The sequence below is a fragment of the Lagopus leucura genome, unplaced genomic scaffold (genome assembly GCF_019238085.1).
Source record: "Lagopus leucura isolate 7727_CA_CO unplaced genomic scaffold, USGS_WTPT01 Super-Scaffold_73, whole genome shotgun sequence".
Classification (NCBI taxonomy): Eukaryota; Metazoa; Chordata; class Aves; order Galliformes; family Phasianidae; genus Lagopus; species Lagopus leucura.
Window position 1 is genome coordinate 51009688 of NW_024962252.1, and position 12705 is coordinate 51022392.

Here is a 12705-nt window from a genome sequence, read left to right on the forward strand (position 1 = left end):
AAAAAAAAAACAAAAACAAACAAAAAAAAACCCCAACAAACCAAAAAACCCTGCAGAAAACTACACAGCTTTAATCACTGTACAGAATCACTTTTTAAATTCTTCCCTGTTTTCTGTTGGCAATACATATAATGGTATCTGTGGCATGTCATGACTTCTGCACTGAGGCCCCACACTTCGTCTGTTCTTCCATCACAGGAAATATTTTCTCAGCTATCTTTACAAGCTGTGGGTGGTGGCTCTTTAATTTAATGGAAAGATACGGTGTTTTATGAGAGAACCTCACTGAGTCAATACAATTCTGAAGTGGTAAAATGAAAGCCAAAAGGGCAACACTCCCAGTAGGTTCAGAGTATGCCATGCTGTATGGCTCCATTATTTTCAGCATAATGTGCAGAAGCAGCTGTATCTACAGCTGACCCACTGCAATACACAAAGTGTAATTAAAGCAGTTTGACTTGCTCTTTCCTTCTGCCATTCTTACATTCCCCATTTTTGTATCTAGATCTTCGGATTATGTTCATGCAGTGATGAATAATTCAGCAGAGATACAGACTTACAGCATTATCTGCTTAAAAATCATGCATACCAGAATATTAATCATGCCCACACCCTGGGCACAGTAACAAGTTTAATCACCTTTTATCTGGCTGGTGTCTGCCACAGGCAGATTACTCAGAACTGTGTGGTGGGTAACCTGTGCTGCAAAACAGAGGATGGATGTGTCTCCAAGGCACATGTTTTGTTGCTTGTGAAGGTAACATAAATTCTACAGACATGCTGATCCCTCAGTGTAGAGCCATTTCAGAGTACACACAAGCTGCATTCATTTAATGGGCTGTTATTTAACTACAGCTGGGAAGAGTATGAGAAAACTAGGGGAGGATATGTAAGTGACTGTGGCTTGCAAGTCAGTGAGGGTTGTATGGATCCCTCAGCAGGAACAAAAGACAAAAATGCAAGAGTTTTATAGGCAAATGGCATTACCAGTTTTGTCAGCAAGAGAAACTAGGAAGAGAACTGTGTTACTGCAATATATCTGTTGATTTTATGCTCAGTAGACAAACCTGTCTAACTGTTAGACTTTCTTCTTTTAAAGGCTCATACCTAATTCCTTCTTCTACAATTGAACCAACAAGTTGTGCAAACCTAGGAAGCCTTTGTCAAGGTAAGGAAATCAGGTTATTTTCACAGTTTCATCTTTTCTACATTATAATTTTCCTAGTTTTTTTTTTATTTTATTTTGTTTCTTCTTTTTTAGTTTATTTATTTCTGAAAGACTGAACTGCAACGAGTAGTTGAAAAGAAAGGAATTCTTTAGTCACATCAAATTTGTGGATGTCCTGTATCCAATGGGTGGAGAAAATATTATTATTACTCTCTTGACACTAAGTTTTTCAAGTGGTCATTATTATATCAAAACTGAGTTAATTGACGACTTTCATTCTCTCTCCAGCTCTTTTTCTCCTGCATATTTTAACAGTAAAATGTAAAACAGGATAGGGAATAGGTACATCTTTAGACTAAAAAAAAATTCTATATGAACAAAGCATCTGATTATTATTAAGATTTTTCCAGTATTTCCAGTAGGTTATTTTGATGCTAAATACTTTGAGATTAGAAGAAAAAAAAAAATCTAACCTCGGACTTGAAAATGCAGCATCAAGTGTTAATAAAACACTAGTTACAACACTTAGTAATGATTTAATAGTGTCAAAATCACCGCATATAAAAATTCATTAGGTCTCTTGGAGGATCAGCTCAATTGAATGCAAGGAAGAGACAAACCGTAAAAATGTTCATGCTCTTTGAATTATTGCATATGCAGGCACAGTCAGTTCTCTCTACTTTTTAAATTTTTTTTCTTTAATGCTTAGAGGCTGCAGGTGAATAAAAATGACCTACATGAACAAGATCAGCCCATTTCCACAATACATTCCTAAACACAGGCTTGCAAGTGAAGTGATATGTGAGATTTTAAAAAATAATGTCAATCTCTGTAATCTTTTTCAAGCTGAGTGTTGAAAGATAGAGACAGCAGAGAACATACAAAAGGGGGAGGAAGACTTGGAGCATTTTTTATGCAAGTAAACCAGATTTAATTTAAAGTTAGAAAGGAAAATGCACTCCTTTTGGGAAGCCAGTAAGAGATCTGTGATAGTCTCCAGTGTACTTCTCTCAGGTATTTCCAAGGTAGATTCTGCTCAGTCTTGGATCATATGGAGGTCCCCATAGGGAAAGTGAAATGCCATGCCAGTTGTGTCCATAATCAGATTTCAAAGAGCAATTTTCATGCATCTGCGTCTCAAAGCACAGTAAGTTACAAAAAGTGGTACCCAAATATCTTACGTAAATGGGACAGCATCATTTATTCACTGGTATTCTTTTTCTATCAAAAAGTTAATACAGCCACTGTTAATATATGTTTCTCTTGAAAGAACTCTGAAAGACTTCTACTAAAATGGCATGACATGAAAGGAGAGAGACTGTCCTTCATTAGGTTGGCTAATTGGGCTGCAGACATAAACACACTTTCAGACAAAAACATTATGTTTTCCTAAAAACTTAATAAAGCCTCAACTTTATTAACGTGTTAGGCAGAAGATACTACTTCTAACAAAAGAGGTTCCCTTCCCAGCTTTCCTCCCTTACAGTCTTAGACTTAACAAACTTTATGAGTACTTTTCACCAGAGTAATACTTTCCTGCTCTGAAAAGTGTTTGGTCAAGTGTCACTGGCATTCTCCATTTGCTACTTTGAATGTGGCGAATTGGATTCATGCTGTTCGTTATCATCATCGTCATCGTCATCATCACTGTCCTAATAATGAAAAATCATAAAAACATGTCTGTCTGTGTATTTCTTTCAGTGCTGCAAGCTTGTTTTAAGCTGAAAGGCTACTTTGGATTCCTCTTTGGTTTGTTTGTTTGTTCTGTGTTTTGCAATATCACTAGACTGTGTCATATATGGTCTGATGACAAAGCTGTTTTCTTCATTATGCTTAGCAACTATTTTCATTCATTGAAAGATGTCACTTTTAACAACGTTGGATGAAAGATAAAATCACTAAGGAACATTAAAAATTGTTTTTCAGGCAATATAGCCCTGCAGTTGCATGGAAGAAGAGCTTTTTTATATTATAGATTGTGACTTTATATGCTCACTTTTCCAGCTAGAATCCCTGTTTACCGCAATCTCCCTTCTCTTTCCTCAAGTTTCTTGTTTCACTGAAACCTGAACATGAACCACTCCCTCAGCTGAGACCTGAGTTTATGACTTTCAGACTCAAAATGTTGACTAAAACAACCTAACAAAAATCAGAAATGCAATTTCTTACTTAAAATATGATAAACTAAACTTTCCAAGTTGGTTCTTTCTCAAACTCTGCAAAAGATATGTAATACTTGTGAGAGTATACTGCTCAAATCTTCGCTCTGTGGAAAGAGTTTTCAGGGAAAGAAGAAATCTGTCAGTGAGAAGATTTACGTTCCAGGGAGCTATTAGAAAAATTATTTTCCAAACTATTTGAAAATTTAGTGGTCTGATCTTTGAAGTGCTTTTTCCTCTAGAGTGTATACCCTCCCAGTCTTCAGTGAGGGAAAATTTCAGTTTTGGCTCCTTATTCTGAATGTGAAAAGTGTTCTAGCTAGTTCTCCTGGGAAACATTTTCCAGTATTGTGTGGGATGACTCCTGTTAGTGTCAGTGGGAACAGTACAACTAAGATCCTACATGAAGCTTTCAAAATATATGTTCCACTCAAATAATTCCAAGTCTGATCTAAATACTCTTCACTATATAGAGTTGAATTGAGTTAATTAGAAACTTATACGGGTGTTTTATTTTCACATTTATTCATGGTCTTCAGTCCCTGAGTAGAAACAACTATTCTTTTCACAAGTAATTATTCCAAGTACACTCATCATTGAGCTGTACGGTCTGTTTTCTGGTCTTTGCACAGCTGTTTGGATCTGATGCTCTCATAAGAGGATTTACAATTTGTGAAAGCAGTACAGGACTTGCAACCCTCCCACTGGCAAAACTCCCACTGAAGTCAGTGAAAGTGAAGATTGCAGGACTAGGATCTCAGTTCATGTCCATTCATCACTTTGTACAGAAGAGAAAGCGTTTAACATATATGGCATTGTGCATCAATGGTTTCAGTTTACATTGTCATGCATTGTTCCCGTTTTGTCTTACCTCATTAACATTCATATTTCATTCAAATTCACCTCTTTCTCATCTTTATTACCAGCTACTGTAAATGCTACTACTCCTACACCACCCACTGTCACCACTAACATGCCTGATACTAATAGAACCGATAAGCCAAACAATGGTAAGAAATCCTGTGTTACATTTTACCTTGTACTGTCTCTAGAGAAAATTTATTGTATTTTAAGATGTGTTTTTTCATAGTGTAATGTCAAGGGTCATGTCTCAGTGTATTTCATTTACTCTGGAGTAATTTTATTAGACTTGCCCTTGTAAGAATGGTATGAGAACAGAACCAAATTCAGTGTTTATTTGTATCATGTTTACCTTGTTCTTTTGTGCTGCCCATTGAATTTACCCAGGCAAAGAATAAGGGATGGGAGAATTATTTTTAAAAAGGAACTGTAAAAAATTCTACTTTTGAAATGCTTTAATGCTGTGGATAATCAGACATTGAGTGGCTAATGCTGCCAGGGTGGTAGTATGCTGGGACTCTCTATTCCTCACTGGTAACACAGGGAAGCCAAGTGGAATCATTCCTATGGAGCAAAGCCACTTCCACTGAGTCAGTAGGAATCTTTCCACTGACTTCAAGAGCTAGATCAGACTCTACTAGGGAAAATGTTGACAGTATCAGATATCATTTACTTTTCATTTAGAAAGATTAAGGGGAGAAAGTCAGATAGTAAATGATTCTATTATTAGTACAGGAAAAAAGCAAGGATGTCTTTTGAGGTTTTCTCAAGTTGATGATATCATTGTCTCCTACAGACTGAGCATCGTTTTCTGAGAAGTTTCTAAAGTTGTCCTGCTAAAGAAAGCTGTTAAAAATTAATAAGAATACAGAAATAGTCTTCTGCAGTTTTCATATGAGGCTCATAGATCTTTTTACTAAAGATTTTTTGTGCTCCCCAGAAGTAAATCAGTATCTGGTTTTGGCTGGGGATGGAGGAAGTGCTTTTTTGTTTGCTTGGGGTTTTTTGGGGTGTTTTTTTTTTTGTTGTTTTGTTTTGTTTTGTTTTGTTTTTTTTCCCAAATGTGTCAGTTGTTACTGTAGGATTTAGCATTCTTGGAGTGCTTCTCCTTTTGGCAAATCATTTCTTGTATATTGGCAATCAGGCAGTATAATAGACACTGTGAAAGAATTTATCTGAACTCATTCTGTTTGGATTTAGTAAGCAGTAGAAGTAAAAAAGAGAATCTTGAAACTTACTTACAAACTGTGCTTTTTTTTTTCTTTTGTGAAACCATTCACTCCATGTTCATCATGAACATTCAACTTTGATTTTCCCGGACACAGAAGGAGCTGAACACCCTGATAATGTTAGTGTGTATAAAAACTAGACAAGTTGCCCTTTATTTGATTTTGAAATCTGATTTGATTGCTATCAAGAGAAAGCAGAAAATCTGAGAATAGTAGGCCAAATTCATTTACAGTAGAAGCAAGTTAAACTTTCATTCAGCTAACTGGTATAATTCCTGGTGGTAAGTTGGTTTATTGCCCTAGAACAGGCAGCTGAGAACAGAAAGTTAAGTTTCACATATTTTCTTTAATCTGCTAACTATGTGGCTTACTACACAGACCTGCAGGAAATCAGACTTCCTGCTACAGTTATCTTCAGAATGAAGAGAAATTCACCTGAATCCTTCCATTCACGACCAAAAAGGCAGCAAGAGTCTAGGATAGAAGGGGTCAAAACCATAGGAATTATCTCAACCCCAATTATTTGGCCAGTGAAGCAAAGGCCTCCCCGTTTCAGTGAAAATTCAACAGATGAGAATCTGGAGAGAAAGAACACATACAGCTTATTTCATTCAACTGTGTCCACATCATCTGCCTCTGAGGAGACCAGCATTGGTACCTTGGCTTCTTTTCCAGAAAATATTGACCTAGATAATACTGTGATGAATCAGTTACCAAATGAAAATATTCTGAATGATTCTAGAATTTCATCTGATGGCACTTATGATGCAGCAGATGATGTTGCAGATCATTCTGTGGATGCAGCATTTCCTCTTCAAAACAGAAGTCTCACTGCAGAGGAAGCACAGACTCTGGCAGATGGGCTGCGTTATGCTGACTCTGAGTCAGCATTCCATCTTCCCATTAGCAGAAGCACTGCTTATGAACACAGAGAAGAAGCCCTGTGGATTTCATCCTCCAATAACAACACACTCAATTTCATGCATATAAATGATGTCTTGAAGCCTGAAAGTTGGAATGAGACTGTATTTCATCATCATATCACCTCTGACATTAAAGAAGAGAAATATCATTCTCTTTCTAGCTTACCTATATCTCCTATGAAGGAGAAGCCATTGTTGCAAAGAAGTAGACTGGATTTGCTTGATTTTGAGCCTCAGAATGTTTACCTAGAAATGATAGAAGGCAACACTGATAAGAAATATTTTTCCATATTAGGAGCTAACAGTGAATTTCCATTTACATCTGTGTACATTAAAGAGCATTACTCAGGAGGCTTTACAAGATCAACCTCTGTGGACATGCCACATACAAACCCAGCAACTTCTTCTAACATGAAAAAAACGTATACAGAAATTATGCCTGATAGCCAGCTGACAAATTCTGTGACAGTGTACAGTAGAGAACAACTTATGTCAGCACTTCCAGTAGGAACAATTTGGACTAACTCAGCATTTAAGCATGCTGTAGCAACACTGCCTACATATCAGCAATCATTGATGGACGTGTCTTTGGAAAGTGACAGCATATTTATGTCTAATACTGATTACTGGTCTAATTATTTAAAACATTCTGAATATATTCAAAAGAAGCCAAGTGAGACCCTCAGAAAGATAGTACTTGAGAACAACTTAGATGCATTCCATAGTAAAAGTGAAGAGTCAGGTTTTTCTATATTAGAACCTGAGAATATTGACAGAGTTGGCATCTCCTGGAAGCCAGGTTACTTAAATTTTCCAACAAAATATTTAGATATTTCCCCTTCTTTGACATCAAATTTCTGGACGGTTTCCTATCATTTGAAAGTGTTTTCTGGGGTGTCATCAAAAAATCAGCTAGTCTCATTTAATGAATTGCTTTCTAACCCAACAAAAAGGTTGCCATCCATTAGCTCACCTACTGAGTTGGACAGTATATCTGAACAAACTTCTACAATTAGGTTGTTAGATCACAGAGCTGAAGAAATAAACTTCTCTAGCCATGCCGTGGCTTCAGAAAGGCAAATCTTCAGTTTATTTAATCCAGGCCTTTCAAGGAGAATTTTAGAAAGAAATGACAGGACAATATCACAGTTGCAGTCAACAGTGAACTTTGCAAATCTAACTGTATCTTCCAGCGATGAGTTATATTTTGATTTTCTTTTCCCTTCTCTTGAAGCACCTGTGCATCACCAGTCTGTGCAGATAAGTCCCTTTGACAAGACGCTTGCAAACTCTACGGAAAAATTAATGTTTTATCATAGTTTACGTATGCAAGGTGGAACTGATGTAATAAGAAATAGAACCAATGTGACTGTCCAAAACAACAGGCAGCAGCTTGCTTCTGTCCTTATAACACATTCAGGAATCCAGCCTTCGTGTTCAAAGAACAGCCAAACTGTTTGCTCGGTCAATACACCTGTTAATGGTTTGGTAAACAGTACAAGAACACGTGTATTATGGCAGTTTGAAAGTATTTTGGAGAATGATACTATAACAAATACTGGTGATAATGCAAGAAGCGAAGTTCAGGTAGATGCAGGGTTTTTTATAAAAAATAACAGTTCTGACTTATTCGTAACAACATTGTCTTTGGAATTGAAGCAGCCTCCTCATTCAGACTCAAAATTCAGAATCACTGTACCTCCCAACAGCTACTCTACACCTCCACTCCCACAGAATCTTCAGAACCACCTTGATATAATTTCTCCAAGCCTGACCCCTGCGTGGGATGTAGCGGAATTAAACTTGCCTACAACAGAAATAGCAAGAAGTCTTATAACAGTCTTAGATGGAAAAAACTTCAACGAAAATCAAGAGGACAGTATTAGATACTCTCCAAGGGCAGGAGATCAAGAAATCATTAGTGTTAATAGCGAAAAAAAGAATTCTACTATTCTGACATCAACTAACAAATCGAGGCTTTCAGATCAGAATTTGGAAGGAGAGGTATATGGATCCTTCAGCAAGAACATAGGAGGAATTTCTTCTCTGAATATTTTTAGCACTTCTGTCTTGGATTTTGAAAATATTGATTATGGACGCTTCTCTTCCCTTCTGATATCAAGAACTTCAGTAATTAATGATGTGATACCTTTGCCATCTTCATACAGTGGAATTACTATTCAGCACAAAGAGAACCACTCTCTAATGACACCTGGAGCAGCAATCCATGACTCTCACATGCATTCCCAAATGCAAGTTTCACCTGTAATATACCATCAGTCATCAGTTTTATCATATGTTCATTCCTTAACTAATTCATCATCTGAGACAAGCCACAATACCACCTTTTTCCCACCACTGAATCAACTTACTAGCTGTCCCACAGTCCTTTTGTCTTGTATCTTCCCTGAGTTGGGCTGCCTGTGCCGACAAGAGATCAACTACAGTATGTTATGAAGTTAGATGTAGAAAAAAAAAACAGATCATCTTATCTACTATTCAGTTGGTAGATTGAATGTAGAAGTAGCTGAATTTCATTCTTTAGATATAGATTCATTTAACATATAAAAATATTTTAAAATAGTATTTTAATTACACTAGAAGGGATTTGTAACATCTTGGGGATAGTAAATGTCATTAACATGTAATTTCTAATTTTTGTGTCTTTTTCTATATCAACTCTCATGAGACTGTGAGAATAGTTTGAAAATAGAGATTGATTTGCTATGCATTTTATGCGTTTTTATGCCACTTCATTATTTGAATTATTATGAGTGTTTTTCAATTACAGTACCTATATATTTGGGGGTTTAATTTCCTGAAGAAAATATTTCACAAAAGAAACTAACAGAAACAAAACTTGTGGTATTCCATTGATCATTCCATTGTTTGTAGTTGGGGTTGGGTGTGGGTGAACTGTTTTTCCGACTTCTTTTTTTCTCTTTTTTTCCAGATTATCTTTGGCTTCTTTTCATCAATTTTCTGCCCATGAAAATATTTTTTTTTTATTTAGTACTTTGAGATGGGATTTCCACTGTTTAATTTGGAGTGAGAAATTTTTCTTAATTTTCACTATCTGTGACTGCAGTCTCCTGAGAGTGTTTTAAAATGTAGATTAGTTCTTTGTTCTTGTTCTTCTTTTGCTTCATTAAAACATTCTTTTATTCACCATCTGGTGTAGATCTTGAAGCTGTTGACTATTGTTTGTAGATACTAAGTTTGATTTTAAAAGTACTTTGCATATTCCTATATTAAGTTGATTTCGTCCACATGTATAATTATTCAAATGAGACTATAATTATATATAAGGTATATGTGAATTTATAAGAATATACATAATGCACATTTTCTATATATGTGTATCTATAAGCACATGTAGGAGGTACATTATACATATAAACTGAAATATATGTATATATACAAAGTATATACATATAAATGGGATTCTGTCTTGATTTGAAGTGTTTTCAATTTCCCAAAGGTCCAAAATCAACACTTATTTTTTTTCTTTTTTTAATTGAAACTGTCACAGTAATAATAACAATGGACACAGCATTTTCCAATTGAAGTACACACTAAATTTGAATGTTTGCTGATTTAAGGGAGGAAAAAAATAGGCAATCAATTGAAAAACAGGCAAATTCATATCTCTTACCAAAAAAGGTAACTGGCAAACCGTCTTCCTATATGAAAGTTATTATTTGCCACTTTATCTCAGGGAATTTTCATACTTATCTTGCTGAAAATATGATCAGTCCCTTATGAAGAGACAGAGCAAGGTTCATGAATGGAAAGAAATAGCAACCAATATTACAATTAAATTGGAAAATTATAAGATACTTCAGATAATTTTATTTTAAGTTCTTGCAAAATGATTATCTATGAAGCTGTAAAATGATGAAATTTCCTCCATATGTATAAAACTAGAACAAATGGTCATTTGTTTAATATTCTGACAGAAAACGTATTTGCTTTCCAGCCAAGAGATAGTAAGAGATTATTTCACTGTAATTGTCTTCAGATCCTGGTCTGTTCTGTGTAGTGCCTCTGTAATAGTTGCATAAGATTTCTTTAAAAATATGTTTAAAAATTATGAGACATAAAAATATGTCTGTGATCAAGAGCCACAACCTCATTTGGTAATAGCCCCAAATAGTAATACTCAATAATGCCACATGGGTACATGCGTGTGAATAAATTGATGCAGAAGTTCTCAACCCCCTACATACATCTTGGGCCAATTTCTTCATCAAGAGTGGATAGAATTTTTAGTAGCTTAATGATAATTTTGTTATCATAAGTAAAAGTGATTAACAGAGAGCAAAACCATAAGAAGATATAATGTTTATTTGATTCAATTTTTATGATAAAATGTTGTCTACCAGCTCATGAGCTTAAAGAGAATTTATATTTACCTGGTATCAGTTTAAAACAACTGTAATGAATATGAGACTTCTCTAAGCCATATGTTGCACTCTTTTCAGGTTGAAAGATGGTTTGTTCAGCTGCCAGTTTTTAATAAAGCTAACATGAGTTCTTCTCTTGTCCAGACATTACTAGACCTGAGAGCAAAGCATGTGCTGAGAAAATAAGAATTGGAGTGCTTCTCTCTCCTAGTTCTGTTCCCAATCATCTTGTGACTTTTAATTGATGAGCTATGTCCGCTCTCATAATTTTTTTGGTCAAATTTGTAGTGGTTGTTTCTGGATTATAAAAATATGACTGAGCACAAAAATTTTCTATGTTACAGATTTCAGTAATTCTGTTTATTTTAAAATTCCTGATGCTTCCGTGATCTTGCTCCAAAAAAGGCATATGCAGAATACTATTTATAGATGCATTAGTTCTGAGTTTCCATGTCATATTTCAAGTGTCTCTATCAGTATGGAGAGGGAGGGAAATCCTGTTGAAATTGATAGGACTAGTGAGAATGGTAACAAGCAAGCCTGCAGGGCTTGCTCATCCCAGGCTCATACACTATCAACAAGAGCTTGAGGAATCCTTGTACATGGGATTCAGCCCAATTTTCATATTCATCATGACACTAGAGTCTCATATTATTGAAAAAGCAAATTTGCTCATTTTCTAATGTTATTGCTGTTTTTACTGGACAGGTGGGCTATTCTACAGGATATCTATAACTGTCTTTAGTTACAACTCCAACTCAGAATCAAAAGTACATGATGTGGTTGCAGAATGGGTAAGTGAAGTTTTCTTTCTTACTTTATGCAGTAATTAATTTGGGTCTAGTTTGGGAGTTTAGAACTATGGATAAAATTCCGAAATGTTTCCACTATACCAGCCAGCATCTTAAGGACAGGAGATACTAGCTGAAATTTTGGAAAGTATGTGGAAATCAAAGTTGTCCACTGAACAATGTAGATTTAAAAGTTCCTGTGTCAGTACACGAATTCTATCTTCGAATACTAATGTGGTTTTGAAGTTACATTGTGACAGAATAATAAAATGATTTGAGTTGAAAGGGACCTTTAAGATCATCTAGTTCCAACCCCCTTGTTGTAGGCAGGGACACCTCCCACTAGACCAGGTTGCTAAAAGCCCCACCCAGCCTGTCCGTGAATGCCTCCAGAGTAGGGACAACTACAGCCTCTCCAAGCAACCTGTTCCAGCATCTCACCATCCTCACAACACAGAATTTCTCTCTAATATCTAGTCTAAATCTACCTCTTCCAGTTCAAAGCCATTTCCCTTTGCCTTGTTCCTACAAGGCGTTATAAAAAGCCTCTCTCCTCCCCCAGGGGTCATCGTCGGGGGCCCCCCCCCCCCTCCCCCAGCTTTTCTGCAGGCCTCCTTCAAGTACTGGAAGAGCCTTCTCTTCTCTAGGCTGAAAAACACACAACCTGTCCCCAGAGTCCTTGATTCCTCTGATCATGTTCACGGCCTTCTCTGGACCTGCTCCAACAGCTTGATGTCCTTCCTCTGTTGGGAGCCCCAGAGTTGGATGCAGTACTCTACGTAGGGTCTCATGAGAGCAGAGTAGAAGGGCAGAATTACTTCCCTTGACCGCTGGCAACTCTTCTCTTGGTGCAACCCAAGGTATAGTTGGCCTTCTGGGTTGCAAGCATACATTGCTGGATCATGTTCAGTCTTTCATCAACCAACCTGACCAAATCCTTCTCCTTCGGGCTACTCTCAAGCCATTCTCCACCCTACCCCTATCTGTGCTTAGGTTTGCCCAAACCCAGGTGCAGAACCTTGATAGACATAACAATAAACATGCAGTGTTCATCTGTGTGATGCAGTAAACTTTTCCAATTCACTACAGTATTGTCTGCTTTAGATGTTTTCTCCCATAGGTCAGCTGTTGGGATTTCTAGTAGTTTTAGATTTTCAGCCCATTTTAG

At 36.4% G+C, this 12705-nt stretch overlaps 1 protein-coding gene across 2 annotated transcripts in view; it reads left to right on the top strand.

Moving 5' to 3' along the window:
- Positions 1-12705, top strand: part of ADGRG6 (adhesion G protein-coupled receptor G6) — a 111249-nt gene that overhangs the window by 54899 nt on the left and 43645 nt on the right. The window contains exons 5-7 of one of the 2 annotated variants that reach the window (XM_042884411.1): positions 1100-1168; positions 4254-4337; positions 11455-11540. In XM_042884411.1, coding sequence (XP_042740345.1) covers positions 1100-1168; positions 4254-4337; positions 11455-11540 — 239 coding nt within the window. The remainder of the gene's footprint in view (positions 1-1099; positions 1169-4253; positions 4338-11454; positions 11541-12705) is intronic. The other variant, XM_042884419.1, reaches the window with a different exon arrangement.